Source organism: Atheta coriaria, unplaced genomic scaffold, assembly GCF_025399875.1.
Source record: "Atheta coriaria isolate IRGN ID8LTWV9N9 unplaced genomic scaffold, Caltech_Dcor_3.1 hic_scaffold_4_pilon, whole genome shotgun sequence".
Classification (NCBI taxonomy): domain Eukaryota; kingdom Metazoa; phylum Arthropoda; class Insecta; order Coleoptera; family Staphylinidae; genus Dalotia; species Dalotia coriaria.
Window position 1 is genome coordinate 10,812,853 of NW_027045446.1, and position 20,293 is coordinate 10,833,145.

General features: G+C 35.6%; 2 protein-coding genes across 3 annotated transcripts in view; one reads left to right on the forward strand and one right to left on the reverse strand.

Annotated features, from left to right (window-relative positions):
* The window catches only part of Sol1, a 110,826-nt gene that overhangs the window by 71,322 nt on the left and 19,211 nt on the right, over nucleotides 1–20,293 (reverse strand). The window contains exons 2-4 of the mRNA XM_065301618.1: nucleotides 19,386–19,624; nucleotides 15,669–15,732; nucleotides 4,955–5,135 (exon numbers count right to left, since the gene is read on the reverse strand). Coding sequence (XP_065157690.1) covers nucleotides 4,955–5,135; nucleotides 15,669–15,732; nucleotides 19,386–19,412 — 272 coding nt within the window. The 5' untranslated portion in view covers nucleotides 19,413–19,624. The remainder of the gene's footprint in view (nucleotides 1–4,954; nucleotides 5,136–15,668; nucleotides 15,733–19,385; nucleotides 19,625–20,293) is intronic.
* The window catches only part of LOC135791273 (glutathione S-transferase 1-like), a 58,752-nt gene continuing 38,481 nt past the window's right edge, over nucleotides 23–20,293 (forward strand). The window contains exon 1 of one of the 2 annotated variants that reach the window (XM_065301628.1): nucleotides 23–28. The gene's annotated coding sequence lies outside the window, so the exon portion shown is untranslated. Of the gene's footprint in view, nucleotides 29–5,372; nucleotides 5,381–20,293 lie in introns of those variants that run through there. The other variant, XM_065301629.1, reaches the window with a different exon arrangement.

Genomic DNA, 20,293 nt, shown 5'->3' on the forward strand with positions numbered 1-20,293 from the left:
GTTAAAATAAAATTTTAAAAAAATCAAATTTTTGTTCATTTAATTATGTTTCCATTAAATGAAATGAAATGCCAACCGACGACCCCGTTAGTGACTAAAACAGCAAACATTAAGTAAAAGCTCTGCCAACAGCAAACCAGGTTGAACTAGTCACTAGCACTTTGCAAGCTTTTTTCATAGTTTTTCCTCGCTTGAATGGCGTCAGCGTTGGCGCGAATAAAAGTCAGAAAATGAGGGAAAAATACAAAGAAATGAGAACGACTTTAATTAAGCAACAAGCGCGCGTAGTTTTTTTGTTTGCACTCGTTATTTCTGCGTGATGCAGTGCACCAAACGTTGGCAATATTCAACCATCAACCAAACGCACACGAAAGCAATACGCCAAATGAAACAAAATAAAAGCAGTGCAAAATTTATGAGTTAAAAAATAGAAACTTAACGAGCAGAAAATATATTTAAATGATAAAAATAAAACGAAAGAATTTATTAATTTGTTGACTGCAGCGTGGAGCAAAGAGTTGCGAAACAAAAAGTAATAAAACTTTTCCCAAGCGCTTTCAACTGCTATTAATCATAATTAAAGCCAAAAGTTTTCATTTTTTGTGCCAAATGTTCTGTTAATTTTTGTCTGCTACGATCAATACTAGTATATACGAATAAATTCAATTGTATCAACTGTATTTTACGTGTTTAGTAGAATTATATATATGTATTCGATCAAATTAAATAATTACCTATTTTGGGCAATCGCACGTGAAGCACTCAGGTCGTATATTTACGCGCAGATAAATTTCAAAAACAGGAAGCAAATAGCTCATTAGAGGTCGCAACAAAATATAAATAGTACAACTGGGTACACTTTAATGTGCACCGCGCGCAAAACGCAAATAAAGTTTGTTAATTTATTACGATCCAAAATGCATTAACAGTCGAATAAATCCTAAATTAGCCAATTCTCCACCATATTTTGTTTGAGTGTATGAAACCTTGGTGTTTTTCATAAATAAAATTAAAGATAAAAATGTTACTGGAGGTTTAAGAGATGCGTAACTTTGCGATTTGTATTCCGTCATTATTTGAACGCTGAATGCACCAGAATAAGAGAATAGTCAAGCGTTTCATTTAGTGTTTTATTGGATATTGTGTTTAGTTTACCTTTGAACAAAGTAAGAAGGAAACCGATGAACTTCGAAATGCTTGACTTGGCGCACTGAAACGGACGCTTGAGTTTGAAAGTTTTGTGGCTTTCGGATGTTTGCTGTTAAACTTCAACTCGTTCAATAAAAGCTTTTGTGGCGATAACAAAATCAAGCAAACGGAAATATATCAAACACAATAATAAATTATTTTATCTCTGATCTGCTGATGCAACAATGATTAATGATGGAGAATACAATTAATGCAAATTAAAGTAAAATAATATTGAGGTATAAAAAGGGAATAAACTAATGGAAGTAAATAGGTTTTGAATGTTTTACATGCTGAGAATTTTATTGATTTCAACAGAATGTTTTTGTGATAGGAACGTGTTGAAACAGGTGTTGAAAGTCTCAAATTGGTGAGGCAGTTAACACGTCAAGAAATGTTTGTACTGTTAAAGAATGCCTAGAATATACGTCGTGAATATATTGATTGGAACGTTAAAAGAGAGCTAAGAATAAATTCATGAGCACCCGAAAATGTAATGTATATAAAATTAGTATTAAAATTACGCTGAATATATTGTATACGAATATTATTATGTAAAATACACAATTTGAAATAAATACGAGAACATACCTTGACACTAAATAAATTTCTGTATTTTTGGCACTCTTCACCCCGGGGTATGTACAATTCGCGTTTAACGAAGCCGCACATCACTCGCGCACAATCGAAGAAGAAATATTACGTAATATCGCGAAGAAATATTAAGAAAGTCAAATTATTGTGAAGAAAATGTGCGTGTAGATCACCCGACGACAAAAATAAGACTAACACCGTACGCAAGCCAACCGCGTGGCGATAGCACAAACATTGCAAGAGATAAGAAAACTTGTTTGGTTGTAAACTCCGATACTCTCATTGTGATAATACACAACATGAGAAGAAATAAACTCGCACTATGCATGAATCTTTTAATTTCGATTAAATTCTGAATTGGAAACCAGTAACACAATTATATATTAAGGCCCTATTGGCATGTAAAACCAATTTTATATTAAAATTGCAAATAAGCCAACACGGCCAATGACAGAAAAATAATTACTCAAATAATCAATTAAGAAATAAATTATCTTTCAAAATCCGAAAACAGAATGTAAAAATTCCAATTATTTAAAATGCTGCATTTGCTGAATAAAAGATTTCGTCATAAAGAAGGCATAAGATTTATCTTTTTATGTACCATTCATCTTATAGGCAGCACAATTCAAATTTTTAATAAAAACATCACTTAATTAATGTAAACCCCACTATGTATATAGCCAATTTTCTTAAAAATGCCACCGTAACTTTTCTAAATTTTTGAAACTGTAGAGCAGTACGTTTGTTCAAATGTCGACGCAGGGCAAATGTAGGTTGGAGAGCATCGACTGCTCAATGGCCCCTCGTAAATTATCCGCGAATGGCCATTGATTCGTCGTTATTTAGCGTTTGATGAAAATTAATGTGCGCTCCAGCGGGCGAATAGGTTTTTGCTCTCTGCAGTCGCGCCATATGCGGTCGCAATTGCATTAGAACAATTTGTTCCACCCCGCAAATATCGTACTAATTTGCAAACACATTCATTCTATACACTGTACTAAAAAAAGGTAAAACATTGGTCAATCAATAAAACATAAAAAAAATTTAAGTTGTTTGTAAAAGGTTTACGATCGAGATGTTTACGTGATAACGTCTTATTGGTGATAAACAATTGTTATAACACTTCATTAACCGCACGAGAAAATCTCCATTCGTTTGTATGCCGCTAGAGTGAGAGACGGAAGATCGGTCCACTCACTCGAACGCTATGCCTGCCTCCGCTGGTGAGGATTCCGCGTGACAAGTTTCACGGAATGACTGGCAGCGCTCGAGATGAGACGGAGATCGGTCCGTCTCTCTCTCGTTATACCTGCGATCGGCCTCGTGAGGTTTTGGTGTGAAGTTTCTGAACATGTCACCCGACTAAAACGATTTTAAAGACGTTATCACGTCAAAAACATGAAAAACTCAAGAAGTAATATTTTATTTCCAATAATTTACATTTTCATAATATTGAACGGTGTAACAGGTCATCAACGCGCAAGAAACTTAGATTGACACTATCTGCTTCAAGGTGTCTGTAAACATGCCTCGTTCACATTCAAATATTGAATAGTGTCATTTTGTCCAGGTTAAATTTAGAACATTACATATCACGTTATTATACTTGTAGTATATGTATCAAGGGGCCAAATGAGAACTTTACTCAAGAGTTTGAATTGGAGCGAGCTATAGCTACCCCGTGACTAAAGCCCGTGACTAAAGTACTTTAGTCAAGACTTTAGCCGTCCGTATTTAAAGTACAATTTTTGGGTCTAAAACGTAGAAAAACTGGCGATTTATAGATGAAAGTAAAAAATATTATTAAAATACTACACTTTATTCACAAATATCAAATAATATACCTCAAAAACTATAGTCTCAAATTATACCGTCATTATAACACTAATTATAAATATATTTGATACAAAAATTAATTATTTTGTTGAATTATATCATAATTCACGTCTAAATTGCCTTTATTAAAATTTATTAATGACGTACGAGACTACAACGGACAGTTTTAACACACGGGCGGCCCATGTGCATACATCATACATTCTCACCCATGCCATCCCCGTACTATATCATGTAAGTAAGTATTACCCCGGTGCAATATATTTCGGTGTACACGCAAGGTGTACATTTACATCCTGCTGGCGCATTCAGGTTCATTCGGGTGCATTCAAAGCGCGCCTATGAATAGTTTTCCTGCGCTTGGGTGCGCTTGCCCTGTGTTACCCGTGTATCTCGTATGCAGATGAAGACAACTCGCCGCGTCGAGAGTCCCGCAGCCGGTGGCCTTTGCTGCGCAGGTGTGCACTACGTGAGAAAGCGCTCGGAGGAATTACCAGTGGTTAATCGTGTTGCTGTTAATGACCACAGTGGTCGGACACTGTCGGGATGTTCACTTTAACACATACTAACCCGAAACCGGAAATGTAGAGAACAATGTGTAGTAATATATGCGTGCGTGGGTGCAGGAGGAGGAAAAGGTATTGTTAACAGTCGTGGCTTTTGAACCTGGTGATTTACCTATGATTAAATTTGGTGAATCTCATTAAAATTCGCTTTTTACCTGTAGACAAGCCAATTTACGTCGATAATCCATCACAAAGTTTCTCCCACGTAGACATAACCATAACCGTTGCGCAGCCAACATCTCAAAACTTTTCGCGAAGCATCGCCAAAAAAGTTTTTCTCGTTATTTTTTCCTCAGCTCTCACCACGCTTTTCATTGCCGTTTTTACCTGCCTCGTTGGCTTACAAAGCATCGATTTGATTGGAAAATAAACGCCACACTAGGAAAACTTTTCGCTTTACAAAGTTTGTGCTTCGCCAAATTTATTATATAAATAAAAGGCCAAGCTCAAAGGAATCTACCCGGTGCTAAAGCTAAGGTGAGAACGTGAATAAAGGTGAGTGATGAAAATGCTACCCTGTTTGCTTAAATGCCCGTGTTCTTTCACGGACAATTAACCTTAGTCTTTGTTTTTCTGAATGCTTTCCTCGCAGGAGTTTCTTTGGGACGACTAAGCACCGCTAAGCATCGTTAATTTTTTTTTCACTTGAATAGGCAATATTAATGGCGACATGTTTCCAAAATTTGTTGCGGAAATGAAGCGCAAGGAAGAGGAAACTTAATTGTTTTTTGTTGATTCAATGAACATAATTAATAAACAGCACTTACTCGAGAGTCGTTTTCCGGATATCAAATTCCGAGAATGTCACTTCGATGATTTCATCAGAACTTCCAATAAATGTGTATAATAAGCAGTCAATGTTTGGTGCGTAAGGCTTGGGAAAATCTGGACTCTTAAATGTTCCTTTTTCTTTGCCATACGTTGCTGAATACACTATACACTCACAACCTGTAACAGAACAGAAAAATTATTTAAATTACAAAATTAATTTAAATTTTTTTTTTGATTTTTGTTTAACGTTTGCACACTTTTAACAATATTTTCATAAGTGTTTTAATAAGGGTTTGACTAAACTGATTTACATTGAGCGTGACACCTGATGTTATGCACTTTTGAAGTCATTAATCAATGAAAAATTGCAATTAATCATGGCGACGCGGCGTAAAAGGTTCACAAAGCACATAAAAATCAAAGCGTGGGCGTTTCATCGTGCGTCCTAATGGGCCAGCCGTCTCGTCGTAATGAAAAGTGCTTTGGCACAGCGTTTAGATTCAAGTTTCGAGGTCGCGAACCAGAAAAAACGTCGCGCGACCCCGTTGCTGATAAAAGCGTTCATAATTTTCCTGCCAAAATTCTTGGCTAATATTTTTTTATTCCTATGTTTCTCGTGACACTATAAATGTCTCGCCAATATGACCCCTTACATGAATTATTACATTATTTAAAAATCAATAACTTTAAGCTTTACGTTGTTACTTTTTTTTTGTAAAATAAAAATATAGACGAAAACGTGCGTGCAACACATTTTTTCAACTTGCATACAAATCGCACTTAAATATTGCCGCAAATGAAAACATTTCTACGCAAAAAATAAAACTCAAGTTGGAGAAAAAATACTCTCAAACAGAATGGAGCAAATTATATGATAAAAGAATAAAAATACGATAAAGGAACAAAAAGTTAGCAAAACGATGATAAAAAACAAGAAAGGATGAGAACAATCATGCAATAGAGCGCTGCGAGTCAAAGAAAATTACTTAACGTACAATTTTCTCCATTAAACATTACACGTCTCGTTTTAATGCTCGTCGACGGAATCAAAACGCGAACGCGAGTTGTTGTACCACGCCGGAAACAGAAACGCCGCTAACTTCAGAAACAACGCACAAGAGCACACGAATCCTCGTGGCTTATAAGAGAGTTTTACTTTGCGAAACGTTCGCTCATTTTTTCATGAGGCTGCAAAGTCCCGTAGTCGACTTCATTTTTTAGTCATTTTTCATTTTTCGGTTTAGGGATTTTCCTTTGAAAGTTTACGGCTGAGATGAGAAGATTCCCCATCTCTTCTTTTATTTATCGATAGAAAGAAAAATGAGAAATGTTCAAATATTTTTACGCAAAAAGAAAGAAAAAGTGAAATAAACTCATAAGAAAAATAACTTTTAATGAAAAGACAATGAATAATCTATATTATTAATTATTTGACTTACAAATAATAAATTTTGTGATTTCTTAGTGAAAATATTTAATAAAACAAGAAATACTCGTAATCCACATTTATCATGTAATAAACCAGAATTGTCCAGCGAAAAAGAGGATGACAGTCTCAAGAGGTCGCCGAACTGCTGAAACTTTGCGGATAGGTTCTGTTCTCTATTTGCATGTCGCATTGTGCGTGCCTGCTCAAGATAATGTCCCAACTTTGGGTGTTCAGTCGCGCCTCTTCATCAGGGAGTTTATCGTGCGCGCCGCGCGGCTGGCAAGCTTCAATTTTTAAGTTCAATTAAGTTCGAAGCGCGGCGTGGTCGTCGAAAATAAACAGCGAAAACTGTTGAAGAGCTAAATTTCCCCCGGGTTAAAACTTCATAGAGATGAACCAAACAGAGATCCAGATTGAAAGGGCAAAGCATTAAATTAACACATCAAAATAAAAATCATGTGTGCAGTTCACACGCGGTAAAAGTGAAACCTTCAGAACACAGCACAGCGAGAGAATCAGACAAAAATAGTATCAGTAGTCGGAAAATAATTGGGTTTATTTATTATAATATTGGCATCAAGTGTAAAGGTTTAGTTAAAAGTTACTTACACCAGCACGATGGGTCATCATTACGAGTATCTTTATATTAAACTATTCCACCTAATTTGAAATTGTTAGTTATATTCATGATTTAAGAATTGAAGAATACTTGCTTAAATTTACGATGTCAATATAAACTGCAAGATGTGATTTTATTCCAAGAAATAAAGATTCGATATCTGCAGGTAAACAAACTTATCTCTTGTTCGAAATCGCGTGATCGCACACGAACACGGTGTGCACTCTCTACCACCGACAAACCATATTTAACGCAAAAACATGCATCATAGTGCCATCTAACCGACTATCAAGTAACGGCAGGTTTAAATTCAAAACACATTTAATCAAATATGCAACAAAGTTGATCTTGCATGCAAATACCAATCATGAGCAATTTAATAATGCCTATCAAATTGCAATATTGCTTTAATTTATACTTTATGATACAATATAATAATATTTTATTCACACATCGGAGAAAGACAAATTCTCTAATATAAAATAATTAGATTACCGTCAGCAAAAAGTCCAAAACGCCACTAAAAGTACTAAAAAGTGACATTTTTCAATATTTGCCCATTTTATTCATTCGCGAATATCTCGTAAACTAAAAGAGATAATTAAGATCTGATCGCAGCGTCTTAATCTACGGACTTTTCTCTTTAAGATAGGATAGTTAAAACGGAAATCTGAGAGATAAAATTTTTACTCTTAAGAAAAAAATGACCAAGGGGGGGTGCTTGATAATTTTTATCGACGATTTTCAATAATTAATATCTCTTAAACTAAAAGAGAGAGCAACCAGCGGATTGTAGATTACGGAAGAATGAAAGATTCTTAACCAAATAGGCATTTAAAATTATTTAATTTCAAAAAGTAAAAGGTCGAAAAATACGACTAAAATTGCTAAAAAGTGACATTTTTCAATTTTTGCCCATTTTCTTCATTCGCGAATATCTCGTAAACTAAAAGAGATAATTAAGATCTGATCGCAGCGTCTTAATCTGCGGACTTTTCTCTATAAGATAGGATAGTTCAAATGGAAATCTGAGAGATGAAATTTTTACTCTTAAGAAAAAAATGACCAAGGGGAGGTAATGATAATTTTTATCGACGATTTTCAATAATTAATATCTCTTAAACTAAAAGAGATAGCAACCAGCGGATTGTAAATTACGGAAGAATGAATGATTCTTAACCAGATAGGCGTTTAAAATGATTTAATTTCAAAGAGTAAAAGGTCGAAAAATGCGACTAAAAGTGCTAAAAAGTGACATTTTTCAATTTTTGCCCATTTTCTTCAATCGCGAATATCTCGTAAACTAAAAGAGATAATTAAGATCTGATCGCAGCGTCTTAATCTACGGACTTTTCTCTATAAGATAGGATAGTTCAAATGGAAATCTGAGAGATAAAATTTTTACTCTTAAGAAAAAAATGACCAAGGGGGGGTGCTTGATAATTTTTATCGTCGATTTTCAATAAATAATATGTCATAAGGTAAAAGAGATAGCAACCAACGAATTGCTAATTATGAAAGATTGGAAAATTCTCTATCAGATAGAAATTTAAAATAACTATATTTCCTACAGCAAAAGGTCTAAAAATGCGACTGAAAGTGCTAAAAATCGCAATGTTTAAATTCTTCATGATTTATTTTAATTCCGGATATATCGTAAACTGAAACAGATATAAAGAAACAAATCGCAGAGTCTTAATCTACGGACAATTCTCTATAAAATAAGCTAGTTAGAAGAAGAAGTTTTCACTTAAAAAATATAGAAAATAAAAGATTATATGCGTTTGTTATACTCGTATGTAAATGCATTGCAACGTTGGTGCTATTGTTAGACGCTGAACTTTAAAGCTTTAAAGTAGGGTGCAAGTGAAGTGAAATAATGTTAAGTCTTAATTGTTTTAACCAAGCACGTACCACGCGAACGCACGGCATGTTTAACATTTCTTCATCATCAGTACGCGTTTCTACATCTCCAACTATTCGACTCGAACGCCGAGTAAAATAACTGAAGCGGTAAAACACGCTCGAATTAAATTATCAACTAATTATGGAGCAACGCTAAGCGTTGGTTCATTTATTTTAACTTTCAACAATTATTTTTTAAACAATTCTTCCACGAGAAGAGTTTTGTGAATGCACGTACGTGACCAAGTGCGAAATGACTAAGCGCCTTAAAGCAAAATCATCTTAAGCATGCTCCGAACACGTCGAGTTGCACCACTCCAGCAGCACCACCCGCCCGCTTTGCGCTGCGCCATCAGATTGCAAAGTTATGAAACTTATAGAAAGTGCCCTCGGCTACAGCAGACTATCAAATGCCCGCAGGAGATGGAGAGGTATATGCGTGATCCTTAAAGCACGGAAGCATGAAACCGTAAGGAGAGCACATTCCCGAGACCAGCAAAGACTCCACCAGTGTTACTTATGACTTTTGCTTCGCTTCGCGTTTACCTAGAGCTACGCGCGTGGTGTTAACATCCGAGGATGTTGGTTTACGGTATTAGTTCCACGACGTAAGTTCGGATTCGAGGTATTGCGAGTTCTTTGCGTTAAGCTACTTTGAGCATTCAGGCGCAAAGTTAATTTTCGAATGTATACATCAACATCACATGTTATTTCATGTCACCAAATTAATCAAAATAATGTGAAAATCATATGAATATAAATTTATTATAAAAAAATGCTATAGTTTTGGTTTAGATGTTTAGTTTTATGACCGTTTTATATTTCGATTTGGTATTGTCGACAGTCGATTTACTATCAATCGCTGGGGCCAATTGACGACGCGCGTAAAATTTATCGCCGTTCGAGTATGAAAATCACGCCGCAGACCCGGAAACTCACACGTCCAATGAAGCCGAAATGTGCCACGCTCACAATTCGTATCGGAAAGTGATTTTTTTATTGTATCATTGATTTCTACTTTGTGTGCGCCACGTCGTCAACATCTCCATGATTCTTTTCTTGTTGAAATTCGCAAAAAGCTTTAAACTTCTAAATTATCTTCGCTTTAATGTGCTTTGCCAACAAACAAAGAAAGCATTTTTGTTGTTTACGTAAACGTTTTATTATATTTTGTTGTTTGTTTTTTATTTTTAAATTTACGAGATAAAATCGTTGCTTGTTTTGTCGATATATCAAATTAAACTCGTGGAAAACAAAAAATAGAAAGCAATAAAACTCGCCGCAAAAGTATACATCCTGCTTGAGTTTCTTTTAAGACACGCACAGTATCGATGCGTCTGGATATTTGGTCAATGTTTCAATCACTTTGTGTATCCATTTCCGTTTTCGTCATTCGATCATTTTGTTATCATGTTATTCATTCGAAACGTGAGCATATTAAATATAATAAATAAAATTTATGATTCTGAGGATGAAATATTTTCCATCTCAGGCATTTTGTAGCCTAAATAGATTTTTAACTTTTTTGTGCGAATTAAGTCCTTGCCTTTGGGTTTTAATGATAATATACGCTTTGTTCATTCCTCATTGCTCATTTGCTTGATGTGTCGAAGCTTTTTACTGGATGGCCGCCATTTGGCAGCGCTTACAGCTCAAAGCTCTCGACAATATGCGCCTTCTCCGCTGTCAGTCCCTTTTTACCAGCTCACATTTAATATGCATTAATATGCATCCAACTCTTACGCGCGCGACGCTCCTGCCGACCACTTCCGTACCTCTTTTACGCTTCTCATTTCCTCGCCTCTCGCCGCTTCTTTGTACCGCACATTTCACTTTTCTTTCTCGACGCGATCGTTTCTGTTTTACGCTTTGCATCATGCGCAACGCGCGCGCGCTTTTCGTTTGTAGGTTTTTTATGCGCTATTCCGCATGCAGATTTTACGCGCGCCGGCGACACCTAAGGTGAAACGACAAAGTCAAACAGCGGCCAAAATGCTCCCCATTCTGTCTTTGCTTGCTGTGTTTTTTCTTCTGCAGCTATGCTCGTGCAGCTTGCGCATAATCTTGATGATTTATTTTTTCATTTCGCTGTGGCTGCGCGGGTCGTAATTTTGCGTTCTCTTTGATAATGCCAGAGGTACTTTTCAAGTGTTTTCAGCCACACTGCGGTTGCATTATGCAGGCAAAACTGCAACTCGGCGAAGATTTCTTACCGCGTAAAATCGGAAACTAGTAATCATAAAAACCAGTATATATTTTAACGTTGAAACAATGCTTTAATATAAAAAATACTGAAAGACATTAAAAAGAAAGTCTGGTAACAAATAGAAAGGTAATGAAAAGAAAATCTTGAAAAACACGGTTGTAATCAAAAGGATAATTAAAAGAAAATGTTTCTGAAGGAGAGCACGTTCCGACATACCTATAACATCGAAATTATCGTTGTCTGAGCTCTTTCTTATTGAAGGCAGCGTTTTCTTATTTTTTGTATCACTGCGTTCGTTTTTCCACACCAAAAATTACAGTAAAACAATACAATACAAAGACAAACTAATGAAACGCGGTTTTCATAACAAAAAAATAAATAAAAACAAATTGTAATCAAAAATATCCTACAACAATGTAAATTTTCTATTTTGTACTAAATTAGACTTTAATTGCGCATTCAATTAGACATTTGTTAAGTTTCTAACACATCCCGAACACTCATCTAAAGTTGATGACGTGAAAGCAGTTGGCTGACGCTGATGCAGACGCTTTTCGCCGACTAGGCACGCGGCCAAGTTCCCAAATACACACCGCCAGTATGTTGCCGCCCTCAACCTCGTATGAACGACGCGGTTAGCACATATGTTTCAACAGTGCGGAGCGCTCACAAGAACCGAACAATAACAGCGTATTAACTTAACAACTATTAGAAACACCGCCGCCCGCCGCCGAAGTAATTGGAAGTTAACAGTTAGCAATGTTCATGCGAAATAAGCACTTATTGCGATGCTACTGCAAGCAAACTGCACTCCAACTGGCAAACTATGTGCGATGCAGATTTAGATCAAAAGCTACGCATAAACTGAAACAATTCAAAGTGATAAAGCAAATAATTCAAGATTTTAGAAGATTATATGTTGGAATATGCGTCGTTATAACACCGGCAAAATAACAAAATTAATCAGGGCTATCCAATACTTTTATTATTGTATAAAGATAAAGTCTTAATGTGTGGTATACAATAGGAGCATTATTGTACGAATGAGTCAAAGGTTTGGCTTTAAGTTTTTGCAACGTTTTAAGTTAGTTCGATTAAGAACTTGTAAGAGAGAGGTATTCTTTTCGGTGCAGCCAAGTTAAATAAAATATTAAAGTGAAAATCTTTCTAATTATTTAAATACCAATCCATAACTTCTAATATTATACAAATAAAGTAAGAAATTTGATGTAAAATTTAATTAAGTAGTATTCTTGATCACTTTGTGTGATAAATTTTTCTTTCTGCCTCTTATACTTCAAGTTACGTTAAGTTACAAAGCGATGCGGCGTGAAGACAATTCTGTTCTTTCTTTGTACAAGAAACGCAGAAGCAAGAAGCAAAAGTTTTGGGAGAAATGTAGCGACAAGATCCTGAATGGATACGCGGATACAAGGAATGTAAAGTGGTGAAAAGTGACGAATCCGTTCAGCGTTAACTGTGAATGTTTTAACTGAAACTAGAGCATTGAAAATGAAAGAGCCACATTAATTACATTTACAATCTTTAACAAATTAAATTAATTTGAGTCAAGTAAAGTTAATTGAAATGATTTTGAGACGTTTTAAGTGATTTCTTGACAGATTTCAAGACTTTCATATCAAGTTTAAAGAGAAAATTATAGCAGCGGAAGTTTTTGGTATAAAACTAGGTAATATATGAGCGAGAATACAAAAAAGATTGTGTAGCTTGAAAACCACTGTCGAAAATGATACCAGTTCGCACGAGATGAGAACATCAGCTGCAAACGGAAACATTTTCACACGAGTCTCGCACTGTCTCCGCGCAGTGAAAACCTCTGGCAATGAGTGTAAGAAAAGCAAAGTAGCGTCACTCGGAAATGCACTGCAGACTGGCGCTTGCGGCCCTTGCTGGAACACATACCGTATGTTATGCACGCTGAGTGAGGTGCAAAACATTCAGCGACAGAAACACTGGTTTTCATAGATTTTTTTTTTGAGTCTTACTAGCAGAAATTCCACATATTGTAACGGTTATAAGAGAACCTCGGAAACAAAGAATCATTGAATCGTATAAAAATCTGTAGGGGAAGGTGGCAAAGTAGGAAAATTTAATGCAATGTTTCCAATGTCTCGAACAACGGAAAATGCAAAAAAACGCAGTGCGAACGTGGGCTGAATGTGAAAAATGAAGGAAAATACTAAATCGAATTATTGAGCACTGTCTACGATTCCACGTGAAAATATCTTTGCCAGAAAATGGTGTAAGTAATAGAGTTTACATAAACTTATTAGGGTAACATGACACTTTTCAGCAAAAATTCTAAAATATACTTTTACCAAACCAAATTGTTCTTTTGCAGTTATTGATTTTTCTACTCTTTAAAATAACACCGTGGAAAACGGTATTTATTATTTGCGAACTCCAAGAGAATTCTTGTATAAATTTAGAAATCTCTAAAAGTCTCGAGGGGCGTGAAGAGAATTTGATTAAAGTCGCTTAAAAAGATTTTCCTCGCTTAAAATGTCAAGTTGTGTTTATAATACAAATTCAAAGTTAAAAATATAAAATTTAAAATTGACGAAATTCAATTATGACATATTGAATAGTTGAGGAAAACAATCTCTCAATTCAGATTGTTTGCTAGTGGGTTAATCCGACAATGTAATAATTTAATTATAAACGACGCCGCAGCCTCAGTCAATATCCAATTAAAGCCGCAGAGAACTGTGAACTTCTCAGCTTCGAAGTTTGATTCAACTATTCAGCAACGCAGTTTGTTCGAAAGTACGACGCATTGTTTCCTTATTGGTTGGGAACAACATATGTGTATTATACACATCCCTACTAATATTATAAATGCGAAAGTCCTGATGTTTGTTACACTTTCACGCAAAAACTACTTAACCGATCATCATGAAAATTTGTACACATATTCTTAGTGATCCCCGAATGGTTATAGGCTACTTTTTATTTAATAAAAATATTATTTTTAAATAAAATAAAGAAATTGTTTAGCCAATAATACCTCTGCATCTGGCTATTTGACTACTTTAACGCCATCTAGCATTCCAGCAATGAAGCTCAAACCTAAGTACTATAGTACCATCACACTGTATTATCACACTGTATTACCGACAGCTACGTCAACATCAAATCCAATTGACTACACTATGGAGACTGTACACTATACTTCCATAGACTATACTTTCAGCCATTCAACTTCATTACTTCATTGTTCTTCTGTGACTACAGACGCGTATGGAAGCAACTTCATTATTTTAGATATTCGCGAGCGAAGCAGCGGGTTAAAGCTAGTATATAATAAAATGCGAATTAATTGTAATTATTATCTTATTCCAGACAAAAACAAATCCAAAAACTCAAAAATCAGAAAAATTCATCAAGTTTTTCTTGAGTTATAAATGGTTTAACTAACAAAACTTATTTTATTAATATATAGATGTATTCCCCGGCTCATCCTCACCAATAAAATACAAGATTATAGATTTAAGTTTATAGTTTTGGTTTAATGAAATGGTTGTGATTTCAATGCTTAGTGGTTTCGATGAATATCAAATCGGGCATTGAAATGCATAACGTTGGAGATGTTAAGCGTCAGTGGGAGTCGTAAAATATCGCAGCTGGTAGTGCGAGTCGTTTTTGCGATTGCTTTTAGCCTGATTGCTATTTGGTGCTCAATTTGCCGAAAACTACGTGATCGACTACTATCGTTTGTCGGATAGTGTGCAATAGAAGTCAAAGTTGCGACCGTGCTGATTGATCGCAAAATAAATTTAATTGCTGCAGGATTGATCTTCTAAGTGCGAGACTTAAGATATAAATCACTATTAGAAACCCAGGCGTTACGAAATTTAATTATTGCCTAAAGAATTTAAAAATTACCAAATATTAAAGATCAAGTGGCTAAAAAGGAGTTTTAGTCACGAGATTGGTTAAAAACGAGTGTAGCGAGCGTTTTATAAGATTTTGTGCTGCACAGTAGGCAAATGCGCAGGCGTAAGCTCCACCCCGTGACTAAAGCCCGTGACTAAAGTATTTTAGCCACGTCCGTGTATAAAATATCACTTTTGTGTCTCAAAACCGTGGAAAACTGTCGTTTTAAATGTAGAAGTAAAAAAACTAAATTTTTAGTCATCTATTATTAGATTTACGAAATTATTGGAATGTATTTCTGTGAATTTAGATTGTAACGTGCATTAAAGTGCTACGATCAATCAGTATCATCCCGAAAAAATATATGTTTATCTCTGCTTCGAAGCGAAAGCATTTCAAAACGGACACAATACAGACGAGCACGAAAAGTAGAAATGGCAGGATGTAAATAAAAGAATACGAGATAAACACATCGGAATACGATAACGTAACGCATCCGAAAATATTTCCATCAAATAAAAGAAAAAAATCGCATTTGAAACACGAATGCGATCCAGCTTTCAAGAAGCTTTTGCGCTAAGAGAAATTGAGAAACGTCCAGCGATATGAAATGATGAATATTTTTCACTTCCACGTAAATATTTTTACACTCACCCGGGTGGACTGCATCTCCAACCACGATGAAATATAACACGAGTACCACTAGGAATAATAACACCTGAAACATAAAAACATAAAAATAGATTTAGTAACTAAATACTTTGTTTATAAATTGTTATGGTGACTTTAGATGACTCTAGGTGATTCTTTGATAAAGTGTGTTTTGTGTGAGATATATACTTGTGCATTCTTTGTGGAGAGTAACACGGACTGGCCATTTTTTGGCGTGACACAATGATTGATCGCGAGCATATTTTTCGCGCTCGACGTGTCGTGAAAAGCGGCATTACCCGCGGGGGCAAAAAAGAAACCGCATCGAAACACCGCAACACGACACGCAAAACAACGGTTCGAAAAAAGTCAGCGGGTGGAAAGCACGACATGAAAAAACAAGTTTAATGTGAGCTAATGTGCATCCATGTGCTTCGATGTGGAAATTATTAGTTGCAAGATTTGCTCATGTTGATCAAAATTGCATTGCATATTTAAATAAATTAAATAAATTTCTAAATTTGCATTTTAAGATAATATCTTATAATTCCCAACATAATTTTTGAAAATTTATGAAATATAAAGCTATAAATGTTTATTTCTTACTCAATTTTGTCGCCTTGCAAGTTGCAACTTGTGTGATAACATAGATTTCATCGTGGCGTGACGCGGCGCGTTTGGTTTACATTAGGTATCTCGCGTTTGCCAGACGTTTACACGCTTATCGTTAGTCAAACGATCGTCGCGAATGCGCAAACAAATAAATCTCGGCGAGCGGGATGCTGCAAGACGCGACAAGCTCACAATGACTGTGTTTACATTTCGGATTTTCACCTTTTGCAGAATTTTACATTTTTACCGCCGCATCTTTACCTCTTAAAATATCAATTTTAAAATAAATGTATTTTATTAGAGTTTAATAAGTAGTACTGCATCATTAACAATTTTCTTGATATTATGGTTGTGTTATCGTAAAACACTTAGCGACTTCGCGCTTCTCTCACTGCTCTACCGGAAGTACGACATTTTGTTAGAGTTTTCGTGCCAGCGGATCGTGACGCCGATAAAAAGTAAAAGTCGCATAGTTTTGCAGTTTGGCCAGCATCCAAATGACCGCAAAAAGACCGTCTTCTCACTGATGCAAAAACCGCAAATTCTCTGCTAAACTCCAGAAAATTGCTGCGATAACTCCCCGACGACACTTTTTTTACCGCAAAAATAAACTATTTAATTTTAAAAGTGGTGATATTATACCAAAGTAAAATATTATCCAGGTTTAATACTTTTTTAATTAAAAGTAAACTTATAGTTTAATCAGGCGTATCGCTGGTATCGATTCTTGTTGGTTTTAACTATAGCTGAAAACTGATATGTACTTTTGCGTTGTTAGAGGAAAATTCTAATTACGTCACATGCAAACAGAAAAAAATGTTATTATTATCGGTGGCGCGTTTCCATACTGGTATGTTGCGGATGCTGAGGATGTGCAGGATGCGAGCATAATAGGAAATGGCGAACGTAATTGTGCCATTGTCGAGACGACAACGCGACACAGGAACGCGCCGCCGGGGTCACGCTTCACGGTTTAATTACAACGCAGCAAATCGCAATCAGCTCGGCCGCGCTCTTGTACTCGTATAATCCGTGGCATGGACGCCTGCCTACCATTCCTATTATCCCATACCATGCGAAATGTCAATCTCAATCTCAGTATACGCATAGTTTTTATTTCAGGAAATGTGAAAATCGATTTTGTATTTTGTTGGTTAATTATTAGGTAATATAAAAAGTGGACGAAATAAAAACAGTAACTTTATCAACGTGGGTTGATACACAGTCGCTTTTTTGTATTAATGTCCGAATTGTGTCCTTTGAATAAAGCTAATGAAATGTTTTAGCTTCCCTTCGCTCTGCGCGCTCTTGGCTCGTCATTGTGTAATGTTGGTCGGTCGGCTGTGGGATCGTGATTGAGGCACTCCTGCGGTTCGTCCTTAACTAGGTTAACGCAAGTCAACTCCAGTCGACGTGATAAATTTCGACGGATTCGACAAATTGCACCAACGTAACCGACTATGTTTTTTTACACTCCTCGATTCGACAAAACCTCCCAGGATAACAGCAGGACAATAGAAATTGTTTGATTAAAGTTTTGATTGTTAATTGTAATTCACATGAGTAAAACTCAAAATGCAAAATCAAGTTTGAATTTAAATTTTCCAAAAAAAATTTTTTTTGAAATTTTTGTTGCTTATAACGTAATTCTGTAAATATTAGTTACCTTGCTAATTGCAAAAACAAGTTTAATTACATTCGCATATAATTCCCGCGCGCTTTGAGTAAAATTATATGTTTTGACTTGGCATTAAACGAACGAGTTATTTATAACACAGGATTATGTCGTCTTTGATTCCCAAGCTCAGTTCATGTGCCCATTGCATTCTCGCCCAACCTAAAAGCATTAAATCCTTAATTGTATCAAACTCCATCGGCGTTACGCGCAGCCGAAACGCCGTAATAATAATATTAAATCTAAGCCTCCTGCGCGACAGCTAATTACCAAGGTTCCTTCACTCACTAATTAATGTCATAATGCTAAGTAAGAAGCTTAGCATATCTCTTAACTGAATATCCCCCCAAAAAGTCCAGAAAATAATTCATTTAATTAAAAACGTTTTAGAAAATTTTTTCCAATTTTATTTGTTTTAATAAATTAATTAATGTTTAAAAATCGAATGGCGGTGGTAGACGAGTAGCTGGTTGTTAGTGAGGGCTGAGATTTATTTATCATATAAATACGTGGCGTGCGCTTTCCCCTAAGGGAAAGGATAACAAGATAATCCTAGTTCTGCAGACGGATCGGATGTGCGCGGTTGTCTCGCGTAGTTTGCGAGCGGCGAGTATCGGAAGGCAGGAAAAGGGTCGTTAGATTTTGCTTATGCGGCTGGATTAATTAAAGCTCGAGAGCTTCGGGCCGAAGCCTTTGCTGGACGTTTAAATCGACTCACACGCGCAATAGATATCACAAAACCAATCAAAGCCACATTTATTTACAAAAATTAATTTTGTTTCTTTAGGTTTCATTTTCTAAAAAACCTAACTATTGATACAATAAATTTACGTTTTGTGCATTTTACGATTACGATAATAAATTCCTTTATAGTTTTTTCCAATGTTTTGTAAACTGGATAAAAACCAAGTCGTTTGCTTTGCACAATGTGATATAATTCATGATTTGTACAACAATACAAAAAAAATTTATTCAAGTCTGAGAATTTTGCCTTTTTGCTTATTTTAATACATTGATTGGCCGATAATATTGTAAACCGAAATACAGCCATGGCAGAAGTGGCATAGCTTGAATAATCAGAATAACTGCGTAAGCGAAATTCTAATCGTAATGTTCAGCATGAGTGTAATGCGCGAACACACGAGTGGAAAGTCAAACACGAAAGTCAAAGGGCGGCGCATAAATAATTCAGTGCTAATTCATGGCATTTACACGCAACCCAGACTATAACAAGGACGCAACAAGGACTAAGCTGGTTTAAGCTACTTGTACATTCCAACTAATTATATTATTAATCAATTTCTTTTTTTTTTGATAAGTTTTGAGATGTGTCTGAGTTTGTGATGAGAAAAACATTTCAGTTATTTTTTGTTTATTTATGATTTTTTGTGATTGAGAAAACCTCAGCAAAAATGTGTATTTTTATCGCTCACCTCCATTCCATTATCTCGACGACGCATTATTTCGCTTCATTATCTCCACGCGGTGCCGCCATCATCCAGACCTCAACGCACTAAGCGCGCACGCACCGCGCACAAAGAGATCCATTTCCGTTTATCATTTCGCAGCGGCTTCTTCCCGTCCTGATCTTTTTTCTCTCTGCCTTGCTTGCGTTTAATCTTCGTCACTTGCCATTTGTCAGCGTTCACGCTCGCCCTCACTCGACCACTATCTGCAATGAAAGAAATAATCTGGTGTTAATAATTGAATTATATTACAATAGAAGACAAGACAAGAAAAATAGAGTACTGTATATAATAAGTAAAATAAGTAAAATAAATAAAATGAAAGAAAACAGACACAAATTCACTTTTTATTGTACTTTAAATTATGATGTGAAAGTTGAATGTTTTGCAGAAAAAATATTTAAGCTAGTGAAAGTGTAGAGTGCGTGTTTTAATCCATCGGTACGGACTTCTCACCGACACCACCGCTGGCGTTAACAAATTGCGTAATTTTTTAATGCGAAGCGATATGATCCATTTCTCGGTCAGTGTTTACCTAACTCACCCTCGCCGGGTGCGGCTTTAAATAAAATAGCGATTTGAGTATGAATGCGAAAACAACCTGCTGCCGTGTATGTAAATCGCATTAGGCTTTTCAGCTTAGAGCTAAATTTCACACTCCATGTGTTTGAAAATACACCAAAAATTAATTAAGTTAAAAAATCTTCAAAAATTTTCAAAACCAAAAACAAATCGTACAACAAATTTTTTATATTTTTATATTTTTTTCTTTTTTAATTATATAATAAACTGACACTAATAAATGATTTCAAATATATTATAATATATTACTGATAATTATCAGTCGATGCAGAATGATGAAATTGTTGAAATTG